The following is a 25,342-nucleotide window of genomic DNA, read 5'->3' as shown; positions in this document are numbered from 1 at the left end:
CTAGTGACTGCTCCTCCTCCTGGTAGATGGCGGTAGTGTAGTGTAGCCAGTGATGGCTCCTCCTCCTGGTAGATGCCGGTAGTGTAGTGTAGCCAGTGACGGCTCCTCCTCCTGGTAGATGCCGGTAGTGTAGTGTAGCCAGTGATGGCTCCTCCTCCTGATAGATGCCGGTAGTGTAGTGTAGCCAGTGATGGCTCCTCCTCCTGGTAGATGCCGGTAGTGTAGTGTAGCCAGTGACGGCTCCTCCTCCTGGTAGATGCCGGTAGTGTAGTGTAGCCAGTGACGGCTCCTCTTCCTGGTAGATGCGGGTAGTGTAGTGTAGCTAGTGACTGCTCCTCCTCCTGGTAGATGCCGGTAGTGTAATGTAGCCAGTGACTGCTCCTCCTCCTGGTAGACGCCGGTAGTGTAGTGTAGCCAGGGACGGCTTCTCCTCCTGGTAGATGCCGGTAGTGTAGTGCAGCCAGTGACTGCTCCTCCTCCTGGTAGATGCCGGTAGTGTAATGTAGCCAGTGACGGCTCCTCTTCTTGGCAGATGCCGGTAGTGTAGTGTAGTCAGTGACGGCTTCTCCTCCTGGTAGATGCCGGTAGTGTAGTGTAGCCATTGACGGCTCCTCCTCCTGGTAGATGCCGGTAGTGTAGTGTGGCCAGGGACGGCTCCTCCTCCTGGTAGATGCGGGTAGTGTAGTGTAGCCAGTGACTGCTCCTCTTCCTGGCAGATGCAGGTTGTGTAGTGTAGCCAGTGACGGCTCCTCTTCCTGGTAGATGCGGGTAGTGTAGTGTAGCCAGTGACGGCTCCTCCTCCTGGTAGATGCCGGTAGTGTAGTGTAGCCAGTGACGGCTCCTCCTCCTGGTAGATGCCGGTAGTGTAGTGTAGCCAGTGATGGCTCCTCCTCCTGGTAGATGCCGGTAGTGTAGTGTAGCTAGTGACGGCTCCTCCTCCTGGTAGATGCCGGTAGTGTAGTGTAGCCAGTGACGGCTCCTCTTCCTGGTAGATGCGGGTAGTGTAGTGTAGCTAGTGACTGCTCCTCCTCCTGGTAGATGCCGGTAGTGTAATGTAGCCAGTGACTGCTCCTCCTCCTGGTAGACGCCGGTAGTGTAGTGTAGCCAGGGACGGCTTCTCCTCCTGGTAGATGCCGGTAGTGTAGTGCAGCCAGTGACTGCTCCTCCTCCTGGTAGATGCCGGTAGTGTAATGTAGCCAGTGACAGCTCCTCTTCTTGGCAGATGCCGGTAGTGTAGTCAGTGACGGCTTCTCCTCCTGGTAGATGCCGGTAGTGTAGTGTAGTATAGCCATTGACGGCTCCTCCTCCTGGTAGATGCCGGTAGTGTAGTGTAGCCAGGGACGGCTCCTCCTCCTGGTAGATGCGGGTAGTGTAGTGTAGCCAGTGACGGCTCCTCTTCCTGGCAGATGCAGGTAGTGTAGTGTAGCCAGTGACGGCTCCTCTTCCTGGTAGATGCGGGTAGTGTAGTGTAGCCAGTGACGGCTCCTCCTCCTGGTAGATGCCGGTAGTGTAGTGTAGCCAGTGACGGCTCCTCCTCCTGGTAGATGCGGGTAGTGTAGTGTAGCCAGTGACGGCTCCTCTTCCTGGCAGATGCGGGTAGTGTAGTGTAGCCAGTGACGGCTCCTCCTCCTGGTAGATGCCGGTAGTGAAGTGTAGCCAGTGACTGCTTCTCCTCCTGGTAGATGCCGGTAGTGTAGTGTAGCCAGTGACGGCTCCTCTTCCTGGTAGATGCAGGTAGTGTAGTGTAGCCAGTGACGGCTCCTCTTCCTGGTAGATGCGGGTAGTGCAGTGTAGCTAGTGACTGCTCCTCCTCCTGGTAGATGCCGGTAGTGTAATGTAGCCAGTGACGGCTCCTCTTCCTGGCAGATGCCGGTAGTGTAGTGTAGTCAGTGACGGCTTCTCCTCCTGGTAGATGCCGGTAGTGTAGTGTAGTGTAGTGTAGCCATTGACGGCTCCTCCTCCTGGTAGATGCCGGTAGTGTAGTGTAGCCATTGACGGCTCCTCCTCCTGGTAGATGCGGGTAGTGTAGTGTAGCCAGTGACGGCTCCTCTTCCTGGCAGATGCAGGTAGTGTAGTGTAGCCAGTGACGGCTCCTTTTCCTGGTAGATGCGGGTAGTGTAGTGTAGCCAGTGACGGCTCCTCCTCCTGGTAGATGCCGGTAGTGTAGTGTAGCCAGTGACGGCTCCTCCTCCTGGTAGATGCGGGTAGTGTAGTGTAGCCAGTGACGGCTCCTCTTCCTGGCAGATGCGGGTAGTGTAGTGTAGCCAGTGACGGCTCCTCTTCCTGGCAGATGCGGGTAGTGTAGTGTAGCCAGTGACTGCTCCTCTTCCTGGCAGATACAGGTAGTGTAGTGTAGCCAGTGACTGCTCCTCTTCCTGGCAGATGCGGGTAGTGTAGTGTAGCCAGTGACTGCTTCTCCTCCTGGTAGATGCCGGTAGTGTAGTGTAGTGTAGCCAGTGACGGCTCCTCCTCCTGGTAGATGCCGGTAGTGTACTGTAGCCAGTGACGGCTTCTCCTCCTGGTAGATGCCGGTAGTGTAGTGTAGCCAGTGACTGCTTCTCCTCCTGGTAGATGCCGGTAGTGTAGTGTAGTGTAGCCAGTGACGGCTCCTCTTCCTGGTAGATGCAGGTAGTGTAGTGTAGCCAGTGACGGCTCCTCCTCCTGGTAGATGCCGGTAGTGTAGTGTAGCCAGTGACGGCTCCTCTTCCTGGTAGATGCAGGTAGTGTAGTGTAGCCAGTGACTGCTTCTCCTCCTGGTAGATGCAGGTAGTGTAGTGTAACCAGTGACGGCTCCTCTTCCTGGTAGATGCAGGTAGTGTAGTGTAGCCAGTGACGGCTCCTCTTCCTGGTAGATGCAGGTAGTGTAGTGTAACCAGTGACGGCTCCTCTTCCTGGTAGATGCGGGTAGTGTAGTGTAACCAGTGACGGCTCCTCTTCCTGGTAGATGCAGGTAGTGTAGTGTAACCAGTGACGGCTCCTCTTCCTGGTAGATGCGGGTAGTGTAGTGTAACCAGTGACGGCTCCTCTTCCTGGTAGATGCAGGTAGTGTAGTGTAACCAGTGACGGCTCCTCTTCCTGGTAGATGCGGGTAGTGTAGTGTAACCAGTGACGGCTCCTCTTCCTGGTAGATGCAGGTAGTGTAGTGTAGCCAGTGACGGCTCCTCTTCCTGGTAGATGCAGGTAGTGTAGTGTAACCAGTGACGGCTCCTCTTCCTGGTAGATGCGGGTAGTGTAGTGTAACCAGTGACGGCTCCTCTTCCTGGTAGATGCGGGTAGTGTAGTGTAACCAGTGACGGCTCCTCTTCCTGGTAGATGCAGGTAGTGTAGTGTAACCAGTGACGGCTCCTCTTCCTGGTAGATGCAGGTAGTGTAGTGTAGCCAGTGACGGCTCCTCTTCCTGGTAGATGCAGGTAGTGTAGTGTAACCAGTGATGGCTCCTCTTCCTGGTAGATGCAGGTAGTGTAGTGTATTGTAACCAGTGACGGCTCCTCTTCCTGGTAGATGCGGGTAGTGTAGTGTAACCAGTGACGGCTCCTCTTCCTGGTAGATGCGGGTAGTGTAGTGTAACCAGTGACGGCTCCTCTTCCTGGTAGATGCAGGTAGTGTAGTGTAGCCAGTGATGGCTCCTCTTCCCGGTAGATGCAGGTAGTGTAGTGTAGCCAGTGACTGATCCTCTTCCTGGTAGATACAGGTAGTGTAGTGTAGCCAGTGATGGCTCCTCTTCCTGGTAGATACAGGTAGTGTAGTGTAGCCAGTGACGGCTCCTCTTCCTGGTAGATACAGGTAGTGTAGTGTAACCAGTGACGGCTCCTCTTCCTGGTATATGCAGGTAGTGTAGTGTAGCCAGTGACGGCTCCTCCTCCTGGTAGATGCCGGTAGTGTACTGTAGCCAGTGACGGCTTCTCCTCCTGGTAGATGCCGGTAGTGTAGTGTAGCCAGTGACTGCTTCTCCTCCTGGTAGATGCCGGTAGTGTAGTGTAGTGTAGCCAGTGACGGCTCCTCTTCCTGGTAGATGCAGGTAGTGTAGTGTAGCCAGTGACGGCTCCTCCTCCTGGTAGATGCCGGTAGTGTAGTGTAGTGTAGCCAGTGACGGCTCCTCTTCCTGGTAGATGCAGGTAGTGTAGTGTAGCCAGTGACGGCTCCTCCTCCTGGTAGATGCCGGTAGTGTAGTGTAGCCAGTGACGGCTCCTCTTCCTGGTAGATGCAGGTAGTGTAGTGTAGCCAGTGACGGCTTCTCCTCCTGGTAGATGCAGGTAGTGTAGTGTAACCAGTGACGGCTCCTCTTCCTGGTAGATGCAGGTAGTGTAGTGTAGCCAGTGACGGCTCCTCCTCCTGGTAGATGCCGGTAGTGTAGTGTAGTGTAGCCAGTGACGGCTCCTCTTCCTGGTAGATGCAGGTAGTGTAGTGTAGCCAGTGACGGCTCCTCCTCCTGGTAGATGCCGGTAGTGTAGTGTAGCCAGTGACGGCTCCTCTTCCTGGTAGATGCAGGTAGTGTAGTGTAGCCAGTGACGGCTTCTCCTCCTGGTAGATGCCGGTAGTGTAGTGTAGTGTAGCCAGTGACGGCTCCTCTTCCTGGTAGATGCAGGTAGTGTAGTGTAGCCAGTGACGGCTCCTCCTCCTGGTAGATGCCGGTAGTGTAGTGTAGTGTAGCCAGTGACGGCTCCTCTTCCTGGTAGATGCAGGTAGTGTAGTGTAGCCAGTGACGGCTCCTCCTCCTGGTAGATGCCGGTAGTGTAGTGTAGCCAGTGACGGCTCCTCTTCCTGGTAGATGCAGGTAGTGTAGTGTAGCCAGTGACGGCTTCTCCTCCTGGTAGATGCAGGTAGTGTAGTGTAACCAGTGACGGCTCCTCTTCCTGGTAGATGCAGGTAGTGTAGTGTAGCCAGTGACGGCTCCTCTTCCTGGTAGATGCAGGTAGTGTAGTGTAACCAGTGACGGCTCCTCTTCCTGGTAGATGCGGGTAGTGTAGTGTAACCAGTGACGGCTCCTCTTCCTGGTAGATGCAGGTAGTGTAGTGTAACCAGTGACGGCTCCTCCTCCTGGTAGATGCCGGTAGTGTAGTGTAACCAGTGACGGCTCCTCTTCCTGGTAGATGCGGGTAGTGTAGTGTAACCAGTGACGGCTCCTCTTCCTGGTAGATGCAGGTAGTGTAGTGTAGCCAGTGACGGCTCCTCTTCCTGGTAGATGCAGGTAGTGTAGTGTAACCAGTGACGGCTCCTCTTCCTGGTAGATGCGGGTAGTGTAGTGTAACCAGTGACGGCTCCTCTTCCTGGTAGATGCGGGTAGTGTAGTGTAACCAGTGACGGCTCCTCTTCCTGGTAGATGCAGGTAGTGTAGTGTAACCAGTGACGGCTCCTCTTCCTGGTAGATGCAGGTAGTGTAGTGTAGCCAGTGACGGCTCCTCTTCCTGGTAGATGCAGGTAGTGTAGTGTAACCAGTGATGGCTCCTCTTCCTGGTAGATGCAGGTAGTGTAGTGTATTGTAACCAGTGACGGCTCCTCTTCCTGGTAGATGCGGGTAGTGTAGTGTAACCAGTGACGGCTCTTCTTCCTGGTAGATGCAGGTAGTGTAGTGTAGCCAGTGATGGCTCCTCTTCCCGGTAGATGCAGGTAGTGTAGTGTAGCCAGTGACTGATCCTCTTCCTGGTAGATACAGGTAGTGTAGTGTAGCCAGTGATGGCTCCTCTTCCTGGTAGATACAGGTAGTGTAGTGTAGCCAGTGACTGCTCCTCTTCCTGGTAGATACAGGTAGTGTAGTGTAACCAGTGACGGCTCCTCTTCCTGGTAGATACAGGTAGTGTAGTGTAGCCAGTGATGGCTCCTCTTCCTGGTAGATACAGGTAGTGTAGTGTAGCCAGTGACGGCTCCTCTTCCTGGTAGATACAGGTAGTGTAGTGTAACCAGTGACGGCTCCTCTTTCTGGTAGATACAGGTAGTGTAGTGTAGCCAGTGATGGCTCCTCTTCCTGGTAGATACAGGTAGTGTAGTGTAGCCAGTGACGGCTCCTCTTCCTGGTAGATACAGGTAGTGTAGTGTAGCCAGTGACGGCTCCTCTTCCTGGTAGATGCAGGTAGTGTAGTGTAGCCAGTGATGGCTCCTCTTCCTGGTAGATGCAGGTAGTGTAGTGTAGCCAGTGACTGATCCTCTTCCTGGTAGATACAGGTAGTGTAGTGTAGCCAGTGACTGCTCCTCTTCCTGGTAGATACAGGTAGTGTAGTGTAGCCAGTGATGGCTCCTCTTCCTGACAGATGCGGGTAGTGTAGTGTGGCCAGTGACTGCTCCACTTCCTGGTAGATACAGGTAGTGTAGTGTAGCCAGTGACTGCTCCTCTTCCTGGTAGATACAGGTAGTGTAGTGTAGCCAGGGATGGCTCCTCTTCCTGACAGATGCGGGTAGTGTAGTGTGGCCAGTGACTGCTCCACTTCCTGGTAGATACAGGTAGTGTAGTGTAGCCAGTGATGGCTCCTCTTCCTGGTAGATACAGGTAGTGTAGTGTAGCCAGTGATGGCTCCTCTTCCTGGTAGATACAGGTAGTGTAGTGTAACCAGTGATGGCTCCTCTTCCTGGTAGATGCAGGTAGTGTAGTGTAACCAGTGACGGCTCCTCTTCCTGGTAGATGCAGGTAGGGTAGTGTAGCCAGTGACTGATCCTCTTCCTGGTAGATACAGGTAGTGTAGTGTAGCCAGTGATGGCTCCTCTTCCCGATAGATGATGGTGGTGATCCCTTTCTTTTCCTGGGTATGTGCATCATGTGATTTTATATATTTGACGTTAATGGCTGACTCTTTTTTGTGGGCATGTGGTTTTTACTATGTACTTTTTCCTAGACAATTGACATCTTTTACTGGTATGCACTTGCACCTTATATATTGTGGCATTATGTTTGCCAAAGAAGCTTCCTTTTTGGCACTTGTCTACAGTAATGTTTGGTGACTGTTGGCCCTTGGTCAGAAATTGCTGATGTGGTCCTCTACATGCCTGGGTGGGGTTGGACTTTACTATTGTATGTACTGCATTGTCAGTTGAATAGAGCATTGATTTTTTCCACTTACCCCGGCGTGTTTGGTCACGACTAGAGGATCACATTATAACCAGCATTTATTTTTCTCCATGGCTAATGGTTAACATTGGCAATATGCTTGCTAAGGGAATTTTTTTGGCACTCGCCTAAGCAATTTTTGGTAACCAATAGCACTTGGTCATAAACTGGTTATATGATCCCCTATATATCTGGGGTATGGTTGGACTTTAATTTATACATTTCAATTGTCAGCTGAACAGGGTATTGATACTGTCCACCTACTCTGGCATGTTGGTTACTCCTCACTATACCTTCATTACCTCTCTCTCCCACGACTAGAGGACCATACTATAGCCAGCACCTCTCCTCTCCACGGCTAATTTTTACCTTTCCTTTATTGCCTTTAACCGTATGCCTTTCCCACGACTAGCAGAGATTGTGAACAGTAGATTCCATTACCATACTACACCTATTTTGGTGGTTTAATAGAGTATTTTCATATGTTCACCTCTCCCACGGCTATTGACAACAACTATATTATACGTCTGTATCACAGTGTATGCCCCCCTTGATTTAGTGGTAGTTTTTAACTTTCCTTTTATTGCTGTCTTGCGTTTGTCCTTTTTTGATAATAAAAATTTCCATTTGCATATACACTCGATTGTTCTCCTTTTTTGTACGCTACTACGAGTGGTGCATGTACCCCGCCAGCGCAAGTGTGCTGGCGGAGTATTTACCTTATGGCTCAACCTTTGAGAAATTGTCTCATCAGATGCGGGTAGTGTAGTGTAGCCAGTGACGGCTCCTCCTCCTGGTAGATGCCGGTAATGTAGTGTAGCCAGTGACTGCTTCTCCTCCTGGTAGATGCGGGTAGTGTAGTGTAGTGTAGTGTAGCCAGTGACGGCTCCTCCTCCTGGTAGATGCCGGTAGTGTAGTGTAGCCAGTGACTGCTTCTCCTCCTGGTAGATGCGGGTAGTGTAGTGTAGCCAGTGACTGCTCCTCTTCCTGATAGATACAGGTAGTGTAGTGTAGCCAGTGACGGCTCCTCCTCCTGGTAGATGCGGGTAGTGTAGTGTAGTGTAGTCAGTGATGGCTCCTCCTCCTGGTAGATGCCGGTAGTGTAGTGTAGTGTAGCCAGTGACGGCTCCTCCTCCTGGTAGATGCCGGTAGTGTAGTGTAGTGTAGCCAGTGACGGCTTCTCCTCCTGGTAGATGCGTGTAGTGTAGTGTAGTGTAGCCAGTGATGGCTCCTCCTCCTGGTAGATGCCGGTAGTGTAGTGTAGTGTAGCCAGTGATGGCTCCTCCTCCTGGTAGATGCCGGTAGTGTAGTGTAGTGTAGCCAGTGACGGCTTCTCCTCCTGGTAGATGCGTGTAGTGTAGTGTAGTGTAGCCAGTGATGGCTCCTCTTTCTGGCAGATGCAGGTAGTGTAGTGTAGCCAGTGACGGCTTCTCCTCCTGGTAGATGCCGGTAGTGTAGTGTAGTGTAGCCATTGACGGCTCCTCCTCCTGGTAGATGACGGTAGTGTAGTGTAGTGTAGCCATTGACGGCTCCTCCTCCTGGTAGATGCCGATAGTGTAGTGTAGTGTAGCCAGTGACGGCTCCTCTTCCTGGTAGATGCCGGTAGTGTAGTGTAGCCAGTGACGGCTTCTCCTCCTGGTAGATGCGGGTAGTGTAGTGTAGTGTAGTGTAGCCAGTGACTGCTCCTCTTCCTGGCAGATGTGGGTAGTGTAGTGTAGCCAGTGACTGCTCCTCTTCCTGGCAGATGCAGGTAGTGTAGTGTAGCCAGTGATGGCTCCTCTTCCTGGCAGATGCAGGTAGTGTAATGTAGCCAGTGACTGCTTCTCCTCCTGGTAGATGCCGGTAGTGTAGTGTAGTGTAGCCATTGACGGCTACTCCTCCTGGTAGATGCCGGTAGTGTAGTGTAGCCAGTGACGGCTCCTCTTCCTGGTAGATGCGGGTAGTGTAGTGTAGTCAGTGATGGCTCCTCTTCCTGGAAGATGCGGGTAGTGTAGTGTAGCCAGTGACTGCTCCTCTTCCTGGCAGATGTGGGTAGTGTAGTGTAGCCAGTGACTGCTCCTCTTCCTGGCAGATGCAGGTAGTGTAGTGTAGCCAGTGACGGCTTCTCCTCCTGGTAGATGCGGGTAGTGTAGTGTAGTGTAGCCAGTGACGGCTTCTCCTCCTGGTAGATGCCGGTAGTGTAGTGTAGCCAGTGACGGCTTCTTCCCTGGTAGATGCCGGTAGTGTAGTGTAGCCATTGACGGCTCCTCCTCCTGGTAGATGCCGGTAGTGTAGTGTAGCCAGTGACAGCTCCTCTTCCTGGTAGATGCCGGTAGTGTAGTGTAGTGTAGCCAGTGACGGCTTCTCCTCCTGGTAGATGCGGGTAGTGTAGTGTAGTGTAGCCAGTGACGGCTTCTCCCCTGGTAGATGCTGGTAGTGTAGTGTAGCCATTGACGGCTCCTCCTCCTGGTAGATGCCGGTAGTGTAGTGTAGTGTAGCCATTGACGGCTCCTCCTCCTGGCAGATGACGGTAGTGTAGTGTAGTCAGTGTTCCTATGTGACGCTGCTGTATACTTCTGTATGCTTTTCCTCATTTGTGCAAGGATTCCTTCTCTTCTTGGACCTCGCTCTTGACCTCCCCGTATTTCTATGTAGCAATCACACGTCACAGCCCCTCGCCAGTCCGGGATATGAAGTGTTATTTCTTATGCAGGGTTGAAGTCTTTATTACATCTGGTGCTGGAGACAAATGCTTCTTATGGGGGTTGCAATTGGGGAGAAGATCCTGAGGCTTCAATAGCAAACGTACCATTTTGTGATGGAGGAGGACAATTTTTATTAATTGTGCCCAGTCACTGACATTGTTCTTGTTTCCTTGGTTTATTACAAATGGGAGAACTGTTACTATTAAACAGAATTTATATATGGGGTTGAAGAATTTGGATTGCAATTGTCCATACATTATAAGAGCACAGTATATCACCCGCGGTACAGGCCCAATATGTAAAGATTCTCATTATACAATCAGATCCCTGTTAATGATCCAGTCGCCTGTGATTCTCCAGCTCCACAATATCCTGGATATAAAGCGGATCTGTCTGTGTATTTGGCAGAATCCACTGAACAGAATGGCACAGTGTCAGCGCTCTCCAATGACGGAGGCCGTCACACCATCTCTACAACACAGAAAGTCATCATACCAAGAAAGTCATCCTTACCTTGTGTCCCTACAAGGACCATGGGGACATCGGCCGTGTTGCGGTAACTGGACAGGCGCGCATAATAATTAAATACAGTCTGGAAACTGATCTCATCTTCAAGACTGAAGACAAAGACAACGGCATCAACCCAAGCAGCAAACTGGAAAAGAAAGACATCACCATGAGGGCGAGAAGGCTCTGCAGAGAGTGTGGATATCATATATATACATACACACAATAACGCGATAATAACGCGAGCTACGAAGCAGAAGGCTTGAAAATACACCAACGCCTATAGTCTCGGGGATATAGGTCCCAGCTATTAGGCCAGTCGCAGAGAAAAGCCGAACAAAAAACACGACTGGAATATCTGGATCAAAACAGAAAAAGGATCCAACTCTAAGATCACAATTGTCTCCACCAATTACAGTAAGAGGTATTATAAGCTAAATATAATACGTAACAATCTGCCTAGCCTTAAATCTGATCACACTCGAAAAGAAATAGTCATTGAAATGCTATATGCCCAGAAACGTCACAAGTATTGTAGGAGTGATACCTTTATAGGAGAACCAGAAAGGTTATATTATCAGCTTTCAGAGCATCGAGGCTCCTTCTTCAGGCAAATTCCAAATGAATTACGGAGACAAAATCACATCATGTAAAAGAATGTTACAACCGGACATGGAAAAATGAGGCCTCCTGAAGAGAAGCCAAGGAAAGCAAACAATGGTTCTGATAGAAATGCAGAGGAGATGGAGGTGTCTGTTCAGATCACTTCTGAGCTTCTTCTGGTGGAGGTGTGGAGTGTGTCCATGTAGTGAGTCCTAAACCAGGTGTTAAATTGAGTCCTTTTGTGAAGGATCCAAACATCCTTATCAGTTTAAATTCCCACATTCGTCTCTCTGTCATCTTTAAAATCACCTTGCAGTATTGATACTATCAGTCTGTGGTCCCTTAGAAATATTGGTTGAAGATCAGCACCAATTTTCCTAAGGAAAAAAAGTATCAATGTATCACCTGGTTTGGGACTCACTACATGGACACACTCCACACCTCCACCAGAAGAAGCTCAGCAGTGATCTGAACAGACACCTCCAACTCCTCTGCATTTCTATCAGAACCATTATTTGCTTTCCTTGGCTTCTCTTCAGGAGGCCTCATCTTCCCATGTCCTGTTGTAACATTCACTTAAATGTTGTGATTTGGTCTCAGTAATTCATTAGTAATTTGCCTGAAGAAGGAGCCTGTGTGCTCTGAAAGCTGAGAATATAACCTTTCTGGTTAGCCTATAAAAGGTATCACTCCTAATATACTTTTGTCATTCTTGGGACATAGTGTTTCAATTGATTTTTCTGGCTAACACGGTACCACAATATTACCTTGTATTGCACATTAAAAGAAATATTAAAAGATGGATGCAAATTTGTTCCTAAAAAGGCTATAACAATTTGAAACATGGGGTCTCCCAGTGAGCATCTTAATAAATTAAAGTGGGGGAGATGCATGGCTATCAGTGAGGGGTTCTTATAAATGTGCCCAAAAAAATGTAGCCTCTGCAACTATATGGAAAATAAAAATAAAATTTGCATATCATATATAAATGTCAGTAAACACAATATTAAATCATTCTTAAGTTGTAACAGCTCATTTTGTGTTTATGCCATCCAATGTACAACATGCAAACAACAGTATGTGGGCTGTACGAGCCGCACTTTAAAAACAAACGGATTGCAGAACACATATGATATACGTAATGTTCGTTCACGCAGCCCATCAGGAGCATCCCGTCACTTCATAAATCAGCATTCAGGGGATACTAGCACTTTAAAAGGTGACAGCACTGGAACATGTGTCCCCTCCAGAGAGAGGTGGAGATACAATGCGGATACTGTATAAGGAAGCAAGATGGATTCTGAAGCTGGGTGCTAGAGTTCCAGAAAAGCAAAATAGAGTATAATCTCCAGCACTTCAAAGTAGGTTAAACATTATTTATTCAAGTTCTATTAAAATAGATCCATCGATCATGAAAACAGTGAGGGGGGCCCCATTAAGAGAAACCCGACAAGTTTCGGCTGGTAGAGCCTTATTCCAGGATTGCACTTACATGTCTATTGTGCACACAGATATACTGAGAAGTCGCACTTGGAATGGGAAGGAACCTGGAAACAATTTCCAGTAATTACTAGTAGAAAAGTCTCTGTATAGCATGCACCTGACAAAACGCATGTATGAAGCACCCAAGTAAAGTGAACAGGTGCATATAGGTGTGTGCACACATACACAAGAAAGGATGTATATAAAATAAAAAAATACTAGAAATTAGTGCAGATAAAAACAAACATATACAGTATATACACAATACAAGAAATACATTCAGTTGTATTGCAAGATGAGACTCTGCCGAACCTTTAGACCTAGGGGTTGGGTGCAGCTAGTTTAAATATCCAGTAAGATTCACGATTAAGCATGGTTCTGTGATCATCTCCACCTCTGGCTGATTTGAAAACTCTTTCAATACCATTAAATATCTCCTCTGTGTACAGTAATGAAATGTCTTGATACTGCTGATGCATTAACAGCTTGCAGATTACAGGCATCAGATGAATGCCTTCTGATGCGCTGTTTTAGTGGACAAATGGTACATCCTACATATTGCATGTTACATTGTATACATTGTATCAAGTAAATGACACCTGCAGTGTCACAATTAATGTATGTTTTCATAGAAAAACTCTCTTGTATTACACAGGAATGAAATGTTTTAGATTTGATCACATATTTGCAAGAAAGACATATACTGTGTCCGCAATTAAAAAAACCTATGCAATTAAGCCATGTAGGTCTTCTGGGAGAAATTTCATTTACCATGCTTGGTGCTAGAAGGTTGGATAGTGTAACTGCCTTTTTGGCCATGTATTTAATTGTATGAGTTTGTAAAATTCTATTCAATCTATTGTTTTGCTGTAATAAAGGTATGTATTAATAATGCCAGTTATGAATTTGTATTGTGGAGAATATGCAGTGGAGGAAACAATCCTATGTGTAGTGGATGTATTCTTGGGTTTATCCAGTAAGAGAGTCGCTCTGTCTATCTCATCAGTAATCGCTATAGCCCTGCTCAGACTCCGCTCACGAGATTTTATATTTCGGAGTCTATTTTTGATGTTGTGTCTCTTTAATGAAATGTGTTGCATCGGAGCAGTTTCGTTTTGCCCTTATTATTTCTCCTACTGGAATATTTCTTACTACATGGGCAGGATGACAAGATGTAGCCTCTAAAATTGAATTGGCATCAGTATATTTTCTATATGTTGCTACTTCCCTTTAAATTAATTTGGGTTTTATGGCTAGTGTATGTGAACTGTAGATGAGATAGAAGGAAAGGATATCGGCACTTCCAACGTAAAATCATTTCTTTTATTGTCACAGTTTTAAAAAAAGTCCATCCATATTCAGAAGACCCTGACGCATTTCCAACACAAAAGGAAGTCCTTAATCATAGGCTCTTTTGAGTCGGAAACGCGTCACGGTCTTCTGAAAATGGATGGACTTTTTTAAAACTATGTGACAATAAAGAAAGAAATAATTTTATGTTGGATGTGCCGATATCCTTTCCTTCTATTCTGGCGGACTTCATATCGGTGCACTCCATGGATGTGTGGTGACCTATTCCATTGGGCAAGTCTAGCTCCGCTCCACCTCGTCTGTTGTTGTAGATTAGATACATTATTATTTAGATGATTAAAAAAATGCTTCTGCTTATAGAACCGTGTCTTTCCAAATAAAGATAGTCATCGATATAACGCCCCAAAAAATTATTTTATCTTGAAAAATGTTCTGAGAATGAAAAATTAAATTCTCTTCAAATACTGAAGCCACAATGTTATCAAAGGAGGGTGAAAATCTCCCCAATACTGCAACCGCGATGTTATCAAAAGGAGGGTGAGAATCTCCCTAATACTGCAACCGCGATGTTATCAAAGGAGGGTGAGAATCTCCCCAATACTGCAACCGCGATGTTATCAAAAGGAGGGTGAAAATCTCCCCAATACTGCAACCGCGATGTTATCAAAGGAGGGTGAGAATCTCCCTAACACTGCAACCACGATGTTATCAAAGGAGGGTGAGAATCTCCCCAATACTGCAACCGCGATGTTATCAAAAGGAGGGTGAAAATCTCCCCAATACTGCAACCGCGATGTTATCAAAGGAGGGTGAGAATCTCCCTAACACTGCAACCGCGATGTTATCAAAGGAGGGTGAGAATCTCCCTAATACTGCAACCGCGATGTTATCAAAGGAGGGTGAGAATCTCCCCAATACTGCAACCGCGATGTTATCAAAAGGAGGGTGAGAATCTCCCTAACACTGCAACCGCGATGTTATCAAAAGGAGGGTGAGAATCTCCCTAACACTGCAACCGCGATGTTATCAAAGGAGGGTGAGAATCTCCCTAACACTGCAACCGCGATGTTATCAAAGGAGGGTGAGAATCTCCCTAACACTGCAACCGCGATGTTATCAAAAGGAGGGTGAGAATCTCCCTAACACTGCAACCGCGAGGTTATCAAAGGAGGGTGAGAATCTCCCTAACACTGCAACCGCGATGTTATCAAAGGAGGGTGAGAATCTCCCTAACACTGCAACCGCGATGTTATCAAAGGAGGGTGAGAATCTCCCTAACACTGCAACCGCGATGTTATCAAAAGGAGGGTGAGAATCTCCCTAATACTGCAACCGCGATGTTATCAAAGGAGGGTGAGAATCTCCCTAACACTGCAACCGCGATGTTATCAAAGGAGGGTGAGAATCTCCCCAATACTGCAACCGCGATGTTATCAAAAGGAGGGTGAAAATCTCCCCAATACTGCAACCGCGATGTTATCAAAGGAGGGTGAGAATCTCCCTAACACTGCAACCGCGATGTTATCAAAGGAGGGTGAGAATCTCCCTAATACTGCAACCGCGATGTTATCAAAGGAGGGTGAGAATCTCCCCAATACTGCAACCGCGATGTTATCAAAAGGAGGGTGAGAATCTCCCTAACTCTGCAACCGCGATGTTATCAAAAGGAGGGTGAGAATCTCCCTAACACTGCAACCGCGAGGTTATCAAAGGAGGGTGAGAATCTCCCTAACACTGCAACCGCGATGTTATCAAAAGGAGGGTGAGAATCTCCCTAATACTGCAACCGCGATGTTATCAAAGGAGGGTGAGAATCTCCCCAATACTGCAACCGCGATGTTATCAAAAGGAGGGTGAAAATCTCCCCAATACTGCAACTGCGATGTTATCAAAAGGAGGGTGAGAATCTCCCTAACACTGCAACCGCGATGTTATCAAAGGAGGGTGAGAATCTCCCCAATACTGCAACCGCGATGTTATCAAAAGGAGGGTGAGAATCTCCCCAATACTGCAACCGCGATGTTATCAAAAGGAGGGTGAGAATCTCCCCAATACTGCAACCGCGATGTTATCAAAAGGAGGGTGAGAATCTCCCTAATACTGCAACCGCGATGTTATCAAAAGGAGGGTGAGAATCTCCCCAATACTGCAACCGCGATGTTATCAAAAGGAGGGTGAGAATCTCCCCAATACTGCAACCGCGATGTTATCAAAGGAGGGTGAGAATCTCCCTAACACTGACTCCTTTTCTGTGTAGGTAAAATGAATTATTGAAGCAAAAATAGTTGTGTGTTAACAAATCATGTACTGAAGAAACAAAAAAAAAATTGCATAAATCTGAAGAATAGGTGCTGTACCTGTGTAAAAAATATTTCAGGGATTCCAAAGCAACATGATGCGGTATGGAGGGACACAGGCGGATAGTCTCGCAGGTCAGCGACTGCAGTCATTGTCCCACTTGATCTCTGTAATCTCTTTAATCAGGGCTATGAATCTCTAATGTAGCCAAGAATCTGTGTAACAAGTGGCTGCAGTAAACTATCCACCCGGGCGCCTAAACGCTCATGTAAAGAGCCCATACCTGATATAATCGGGCGAAATGGGGGAGGAAAAATACATTTGTGGATTTTGGGATAGCGTGATAAATCGGGCTGGTCGGTCTAGTAAATAATCAAACCTCTTTTTACTGAATAAACCTGCGGTCAGCCCTCTTGTAAATGTTGGAACGAAGGGAATTTTGTTACTTACCGTAAATTCCTTTTCTTCTAGCTCTTATTGGGAGACCCAGACGATTGGGGTATAGCTACTGCCCTCCGGAGGCCACACAAAGCACTACACCAAAAGTGCAAGGCCCCTCCCCTTCTGGCTATACCCCCCCGTGGTATCACGGGTACTCCAGTTTTAGTGCCAAAGCAAGAAGGAGGAAGCCAACAACTGGTTTAAACAAATTAACTCCGAGTAACATCGGAGAACTGAAAAACCGTTCAACATGAACAACATGTGTACCCGCAAACAGCAAAAACAATCCCGAAGGACAACAGGGCGGGTGCTGGGTCTCCCAATAAGAGCTAGAAGAAAAGGAATTTACGGTAAGTAACAAAATTCCCTTCTTCTTCAGCGCTCTATTGGGAGACCCAGACGATTGGGACGTCCAAAAGCTGTCCCTGGGTGGGTAAAGAAATACCTCATGTTAGAGCTGCAAAACAGCCCCCCCCTACGGGGATGTCACTGCCGCCTGCAGGACTCTTCTACCTAAGCTGGCATCCGCCGAAGCATAGGTATGCACCTGATAATGCTTGGTGAAAGTGTGCAGACTCGACCAGGTAGCTGCCTGACACACCTGTTGAGCCGAAGCCTGGTGCCGTAATGCCCAGGACGCACCCACGGCTCTGGTTGAGTGGGCTTTTAGCCCTGAAGGAACCGGAAACCCAGCAGAACGGTAGGCCTCTATAATTGGTTCTTTGATCCATCGAGCCAAGGTGGCTTTAGAAGCCTGCAACCCCTTGCGCGGACCGGCGACAAGGACAAAAAGTGCATCGGAACGGCGCATGGGCGCCGTGCGGGAAATGTAGATCCTGAGTGCTCTCACCAGATCTAGCAAACGCAAGTCCTTTTCATACCGGTGAACCGGATGAGGATAAAAGGAAGGCAAGGATATATCCTGATTAAGATGAAACGAGGATACGACCTTAGGGAGAAACTCCGGAATGGGGCGCAGCACTACCTTGTCCTGGTGGAACACCAAGAAGGGAGCCTTGGATGACAGAGCTGCCAGCTCAGACACTCGCCGAAGCGATGTGATCGCAACAAGAAACGCCACTTTCTGTGACAGGCGAGAAAAAGAAACTTCTTTGAGAGGCTCGAAAGGCGGCTTCTGGAGAGCAACTAGTACTCTGTTCAGATCCCATGGATCCAACGGCCGCTTGTACGGGGGCACAATATGACAGACCCCCTGCAGGAACGTGCGCACCTTAGGAAGACGTGCTAGACGCTTCTGAAAAAACACGGATAGTGCCGAGACTTGCCCTTTAAGGGAGCTGAGCGACAAGCCCTTTTCCAACCCTGATTGCAGGAAAGACAGAAAAGTGGGCAATGCAAATGGCCAGGGAGACACTCCCTGAGCAGAGCACCAGGTTAAGAAAATCTTCCACGTTCTGTGGTAGATCTTAGCAGAAGTTGACTTCCTAGCTTGTCTCATTGTGGCTACCACTCCCTGGGATAAGCCTGTTGACAATAGGATCCAGGACTCAATGGCCACACAGTCAGGTTCAGGGCCGCAGAATTCTGATGGAAAAACGGCCCTTGAGACAGCAGGTCTGGACGGTCTGGAAGTGACCACGGTCGGCCGACCGTGAGATGCCACAGATCCGGATACCACGATCTCCTCGGCCAGTCTGGGGCGACGAGTATGATGCGGCTGCAATCGGATCTGATCTTGCGTAATACTCTGGGCAAGAGTGCCAGAGGCGGGAATACATATGGGAGGCGGAACTGCGACCAATCTTGCACCAAGGCGTCTGCCGCCAGAGCTCTTTGATCGCGCGACCGCGCCATGAATGCCGGGACCTTGTTGTTGTGCCGAGACGCCATTAGGTCGACGTCCGGCACCCCCCAGCGGCGACAGATTTCTTGAAACACGTCCGGGTGAAGGGACCATTCCCCTGCGTCCATACCCTGGCGACTGAGGAAGTCTGCTTCCCAGTTTTCTACGCCTGGGATGTGAACCGCGGAGATGGTGGATGCTGTGTCCTCCACCCAATTCAGAATGCGCCGGACTTCCTGAAAGGCTTGCCGGCTGCGCGTCCCTCCTTGGTGGTTGATGTATGCCACCGCTGTGGAGTTGTCCGACTGGATTCGGATCTGCTTTCCTTCCAGCCACTGTTGAAAGGCTAGTAGGGCAAGATACACTGCCCTGATTTCCAGAACATTGATCTGAAGGGTGGACTCTTGCGGAGTCCACGTCCCCTGAGCCCTGTGGTGTAGAAACACTGCTCCCCACCCCGACAGACTCGCATCTGTCGTGACCACTGCCCAGGATGGGGGCAGGAAGGATCTTCCCTGAGACAATGAGGTGGGAAGGAGCCACCATTGTAGAGAGTCCTTGGCCGTCTGGGAAAGAGAGACTTTCCTGTCTAGGGAAGTCGTCTTCCCGTCCCATTGGCGGAGAATGTCCCATTGAAGTGGACGCAGATGAAACTGCGCAAAGGGAACTGCTTCCATGGCTGCCACCATCTTCCCTAGGAAGTGCATGAGGCGCCGTAAGGGGTGCGACTGGCCCTGAAGGAGAGATTGCACCCCTGTCTGTAGGGACCGCTGCTTGTTTAGCGGAAGCTTCACTCTCGCTGCTCGAGTATGGAACTCCATGCCAAGATACGTTAGTGACTGTGTCGGTGACAGATTTGACTTTGGAAAGTTGATGATCCATCCAAAAGTCTGGAGAGTCTCCAGCGTAGCCTGTAGACTGAGTTGGCATGCCTCTTGAGAGGGTGCCTTGACAAGTAGATCGTCTAGGTAAGGGATCACCGAGTGTCCCTGAGAGTGCAAGACTGCTACCACCGCCGCCATGACCTTGGTGAAGACCCGGGGGGCTGTCGCCAGACCGAATGGCAGAGCTACGAACTGAAGATGGTCGTCTCCTATCACAAAACGTAGAAAACGTTGATGTTCTGTAGCAATTGGCACGTGGAGATAAGCATCTTTGATGTCTATTGAGGCAAGGAAGTCTCCTTGAGACATTGAGGCAATGACAGAACGGAGGGTTTCCATCCGGAACCGTCTGGCGTGCACATGTTTGTTGAGCAGTTTTAGGTCCAGAACAGGACGGAACGAGCCGTCCTTTTTTGGCACCACAAAGAGATTGGAGTAAAACCCTCTCCCTTGTTCCTGAGACGGTACAGGAACCACTACTCCTTCCGCTCTTAGGGAGTCCACCGCCTGCCGCAGGACATCTACACGGTCTGGATGTGGGGAGGTTCTGAAGAACCGAGCTGGAGGACGAGAACTGAACTCGATTCTGTACCCGCGAGACAAAATGTCTGTCACCCACCGGTCTTTGACCTGTGACATCCAAGTGTCGTAAAAGCGGGAGAGCCTGCCCCCGACCGGAGATGCGGAGGGAGGGGACTGGAAGTCATGAGGTAGCCGCTTTGGAAGCGGTTCCTCCATTTGCTTTCTTGGGGCGTGAGTGAGCCCGCCAGGAATCTGAGTTTCTTTGCGTCCTCTGAGTCCCTTTGGACGAGGAGAATTGTGTTTTGCCCGAACCTCGAAAGGACTGAAACTTCTGCTGCCACTTTCTCTGCTGAGGTTTGCTTGATCTGGGCTGGGGTAAAGAGGAGTCTTTACCCTTGGACTGTTTAATGATGTCAGCCAATGGCTCGCCAAACAGTCTATCTCTAGATAAAGGCAAGCTGGTTAAACATTTTTTGGAACCAGCATCTGCTTTCCAGTCCTTTAACCACAATGCCCTGCGCAAAACTACCGAATTGGCAGACGCCATTGAGGTGCGGCTGGTAGATTCTAGGACCGCATTGATAGCGTAAGAGGCAAACGCAGACATCTGCGAGGTAAGGGACGCCACTTGCGGCACCGCTGGATGTATGATAGCATCCACTTTTGCTAAACCAGCTGAAATAGCTTGGAGTGCCCATACGGCTGCGAATGCTGGAGCAAACGACGCACCGATAGCTTCATAGACAGATTTTAACCAAAGGTCCATCTGTCTGTCATTGGCATCCTTAAGTGAAGCGCCATCCTCCACTGCAACTATGGATCTAGCTGCAAGCTTGGAAATCGGGGGGTCCACCTTTGGACACTGGGTCCAGCGCTTGACCACATCAGGGGGGAAAGGATAACGTGTATCCTTAGAACGTTTAGAGAAACGCTTTTCTGGATGAGCGTCGTGTTTCTGGATTGATTCTCTGAAGTCAGAGTGATCCAACAGAGCACTTAATTTACGCTTGGGATAGAGGAAACGAAACTTCTCCTGCTCTGCCGCTGCGTCTTCTGCTGAAGGGGCTGGGGGAGAAATATCTAACAGCCTATTGATGGCTGAGATAAGATCGTTTACCATGGCGTCCCCATCCGGGGTATCCAGATTGAGAGGGGTTCCAGGATTAGACTCCTGATCACTCTCTTCAGACACATCACAGGGAGACTGATTGCGCTGAGACCCTGAGCAGTGTGATGACGTTGAGGGTCTTTCCCAGCGAGCCCGCTTGGGGTGGCTGGGGCAATCATCTGAGTCATTATACTCATCCTGAGAAGCCGGGGACCCCCTTGCAGTCTGGATTAAATCCAACTGCGGAGGATTAGAGGACATAGACCTCGCCGTGTCCATAGACTGAGCCCCAGGCATGGATTGCAAAGTTTCCAGGATTTTTGCCATAGTCACAGACATATTAACCGCAAAAACTGCAAAGTCTGTCCCTGACACCGGGGCAGGACTTACAGGCGTCTCAGCCTGGGTCACTACCCCTCCGGACTCCGGCTGGCGAAGCAGCACCGGATCGGAGCATTGCACACAATGGGGGTCATTGGAGCCTGCTGGTAGAGCAGCCACACATGCAGCACACGCAGTGCACACAGCCCTAGCCTTGGCAGCCTTGCGTCTTGTGGATGACATGTTGCTGCCTCCTCAGAGCGATCTGGGGTATTCAGCCAGGAAGCGACCTCACAGTGCAAGAAATCAATAAATATCTATGTCCAGTGACACAGTACACTAATACACAGTAAGGCACTAGAGGGGCCAGCTGAAAAGCCGCTTACCGCCCGCTTAAGAGCGGGTGTGTGGTCTCCCAAAGCCCCTCAGTCTAGGTCTCCCAGAGCCTTGCGTCCTTCCTCCAGCCAGACATGCATGTAATGGCTGCCGGCGTCCTGAGAGAGGAAGGGGGGCGGGCCCTGGGCGTTCCTGACCAAGAGCGGGAAGCCTGCTTCCCTCTGTGCCTAGTGAGAGGGCTGGAGCATGTAAATCAGGCTCCAGCCCTCGTCGCTGCCGTGAAACAGCGTCGCTCCCCTACCCTGATTGACAGGGTGGGGGCGGGAACGATCGGAGCTGCCGGCGTCCTAGGCCCAAAAGCCGGGGACTAGAGTTATAAACGCCGCCGCCGTAAAAGCGCGGTCGGCGTATCCCCGGCGCACCACAAGTCACAGCAGCGCCGCCCGGTCCAGTGAGGGTCGGCGCTGCGTTCCCAGAACACAAAGTCCCCCAGATAACTGTAGGAACACCAGCTCAGTGTACGGTCCCCGGCGCACTACAACACCCAGCCAGCCCGGAGTGTGTCTGTGCCTGCCGGGGACACAGAGTACCTGTATGATGCAGGGCCCGGTCCCTGATGGTACTCCTGCTCGGCATCCACCAGGTGCTATGGGTCTGTGGATGGAGCCCGGCGTCAGAGCTTTGAGGCCGGCAGGATCCCACTTCCACAGAGCCCCCAAGGGGATGTGGAAGGAAAACAGCATGTGAGGCTCCAGCCCTGTACCAGCAATAGGTACCTCAACCTTACAACACCATCCAGGGGTGAGAAGGGAGCATGCTGGGGGCCCTATATGGGCCCTCTTTTCTTCCATCCGAACTAGTCAGCAGCTACTGCTGACTAAAATCTGTGGAGCTATGCATGGAATGTCTGACCTCCTTCGCACACAAAGCTAAAACTGGAGTACCCGTGATACCACGGGGGGGGTATAGCCAGAAGGGGAGGGGCCTTGCACTTTTGGTGTAGTGCTTTGTGTGGCCTCCGGAGGGCAGTAGCTATACCCCAATCGTCTGGGTCTCCCAATAGAGCGCTGAAGAAAATCTTTTCTTCTAGAATGGCGCGGGATCTCCTTTGAGCCATAAGTATCATGATCTTGCAGGACTTCATAGAGTTGTAGAGTTTGGGATTTTTTGAGTCTCTAGATTTGTAAGGGAACTAATAGCTTAATATGCGTGAATACAAATAAGGAATTGTGAATATAGCTGCATTATGTTTCCCTCCGATAGGGATTGCATTTAGAAGTATTTGAAAGGGAATGCAATGATGTCATTTAGTAATGCTATGCAATCACATGGCTACGGGGGTGCATTAACCCTAGAGCGCACACCCGGGGCTTCGCAGACCCGCTAGGTCACGTGTTTTCTATTGTAGATTTCTATGGTTGTGCGTTCTAGGGTTGAATGCGGTCTCTTGTTTGCTCGTGGTATAAAACCTGGTCACAAACAAATATTTCAGCCGAGTTTAAGAACTCCTGTTTGAAACGCGTAGGCTGTTCATGTTCTTTTTTTAAACATGTCTGTCGTTAATATTATGAATTAAACTTTTTACAAGTTTTAAGAAAATATTTTGAGACAAAAAGTTGCTGGAATTTATTTTTCCCCCTTCATGGATATCCATACACACGGTATATCACTGGAGAACGCAACACCATGGCACAGTAGTGAAAGTCTAGACTTCTGTCTCTAGGTATGGTGGAGGGGGGCCTGGAAGCCCACCAAACTCTCTGCTCACCTGGGGGATTATTCAGTCTGTCTGAGAACTACAAGAGAGAAGCAGAAAGATTCATCCTCTGGGGGAGAAGCTGCAGCTACAGGCAGCACCCTAGAGAGCAGTTGAGAAACCCCGATTTTCCTGGAAAAGAACTGCTGGAGGATTGTGACCGATTCCCAGGACATTTATTCCATTACTGGATTATTTTACCCTCTGTGTGGTGGATTATTTTGGACCATCTGATTTTGTTGGAATAAATGGTCTTTGGATTTTTCACTCATCTCTCGCTCTGTTGACTGTGTGATATGGGAGAAGGACCCCGTCACAACTGGTGGCAGCGGTGGGATCAATAGAGCGCAGCCTAATGGAGATCCACAACAGAGTGAGTACAGAAACTGGACCGCATCCAGTCTACAGGAGAGAGCCAGAGATCTGGGCCTGAAGCACCAGGGACTGACTAAATAGGCCTTAATTGATCTACTGGTGGGTGTGAGCCAGTCCACCTCCTCCCAGATGTCTGAAAGACAAGCACTGGCGATGGGGATCCCTGCCCCAAAAAGCCAGTAGTTTCTGTGGTTCGAAGAAGAGATGGCAGCTCTGGGCCCGGTGTATCCAAGCAGTATAAAGAGGAGGCTGCTCACCGAGCACAGCGAAGACAAAAAGCAATGGAGTCCAGCAGAGGGAGCAATATGAGTTGGAGTGTAAACCCAGCGATCCGGAAGCCTGTACAGATCACCCGGGATGACTTCAAGCCATTTGATGAGGCTTCCGGAGATGTGGAAGGCTTCTTCAAGGACTTTGAGCAGCAGTGTTTCATGATGGAGGATCCCCACTCTGGCTGGGTGTTTTTGTTAGTGGGACTCCTGAACGGAAGCCTGGCAGAGGCTTATCGCACCATTGACTCACAGCAGAACCAGGATTACAACATTGTAAAGCGGACTATCCTGGATTACCATCACCCCAGACTCACATAGGGCACAGTTTCGAGACTTCCCATGCACCACGGGGGGGATCGTTTATGATGTATGCCCATAAGATGTCCCAGGCATGTCGGAGATGGCTGGAAATGGAAGACACCTTCACTGTGGAAGATGTTATACAGGTATTTCTTATAGAACAATTTCTTTACAAGTGTCCCTCAGAAATACGGGAATAGGTCAGAGAACGCACACCGTGCTCCTTGGATAGAGCTACTGCCCTGGCTGATGAGGCCCTTACTGTCCAACTACAATGGAGCAAGCTTCTGCACAATAAGACACAGCCTGCTCCTGTGCTCCAGTCCTCTCCAGTTATATCTGCCCCTCCAACCAGCCACAGACCGATGACAACCATGGCTCACAATCCTGGGCCCCAACAGTTCCGACCACGCCCTGTGGCAATCACAGAGAGGAGATGTTATGGGTGCGGGCAGCCTGGTCACCTGCAATCGGGTTGTCCCGCAAGTACTCGCAGGGACCCCCACGCACCTCCACCTCGTCTGATGCATTTTGTGCATTCCAATCCACCTGAGGAAGAGGTACAACCATCTCCACTGGAGTGTACCACTGACCCCTGCACCATAGACGCTCCTGTTGGAGTGTATGGCCTCCTGCCTTTGTCACCAGGTTCTCCTCCTGCCTTCTCCAGAATGCACATTGGAAGAAGTATGATGCAGAGGAGATGTTATCGATGTGGGCAACTTGGGCATTTGCAAAACACTTGCCCTGCTGGTCGATTGAGGAATGACCTTGCACCAAATCGACCTGTTCATTCTCTACAGCCAAATACAATGGGGGAAGAGTTCTCACCCCTTCAAGATGACTTGCCTAATGACTCACACACTCGTGGTCGACCACTAGGGGTTTATGGGGAGCGATCCACAGCCCAGAGTTCCTCTCACCATCAAAGTAAGCACTTACAGGAGGTTGTGCTGGATGGACAGAGAGTCACTGGATTTTGTGACTCCGGGGCATTTCTCACAATAGTTGATCCCTGAGTGGTTCGGCCAGAGGCGATACATCATGGACCAGGGATTGTTATTGAATTGGCTGGAGGACAAAAAAGGAATATTCCAAAGGCGACTGTGAATCTGGACTTTGGCTTTGGATTCAAGCAATGTGTGGTTGGGGTGAGGAGCGGCTGCCTGCAGATATTCTCCTAGGAAATGATGTGGGAGATCTACAATGCCAATTTATGGGTGCAGGAAACACAGTTTGCGTGAAGGAGGACACAAAAGGGAAGCCTGTCCTTCCAACCCTACCGCTGTACAAGGGACTATC

General features: G+C 49.6%; 2 protein-coding genes across 8 annotated transcripts in view; one reads left to right on the top strand and one right to left on the bottom strand.

Moving 5' to 3' along the window:
- The window catches only part of LOC142243730 (uncharacterized), a 1,240,762-nt gene that overhangs the window by 470,439 nt on the left and 744,981 nt on the right, over positions 1-25,342 (top strand). The gene's annotated exons all lie outside the window — the stretch shown is intronic.
- The window catches only part of LOC142243729 (arf-GAP with GTPase, ANK repeat and PH domain-containing protein 3-like), a 367,370-nt gene that overhangs the window by 288,630 nt on the left and 53,398 nt on the right, over positions 1-25,342 (bottom strand). For both annotated transcript variants that reach the window (XM_075315925.1, XM_075315926.1), the window contains exon 5: positions 10,234-10,375. In XM_075315925.1, the coding sequence (XP_075172040.1) occupies positions 10,234-10,375 (142 nt within the window). The remainder of the gene's footprint in view (positions 1-10,233; positions 10,376-25,342) is intronic.

This window comes from Anomaloglossus baeobatrachus, chromosome 6 (genome assembly GCF_048569485.1).
Source record: "Anomaloglossus baeobatrachus isolate aAnoBae1 chromosome 6, aAnoBae1.hap1, whole genome shotgun sequence".
Taxonomy (NCBI): domain Eukaryota; kingdom Metazoa; phylum Chordata; class Amphibia; order Anura; family Aromobatidae; genus Anomaloglossus; species Anomaloglossus baeobatrachus.
This window is presented reverse-complemented; position numbering and strand designations above follow the sequence as displayed.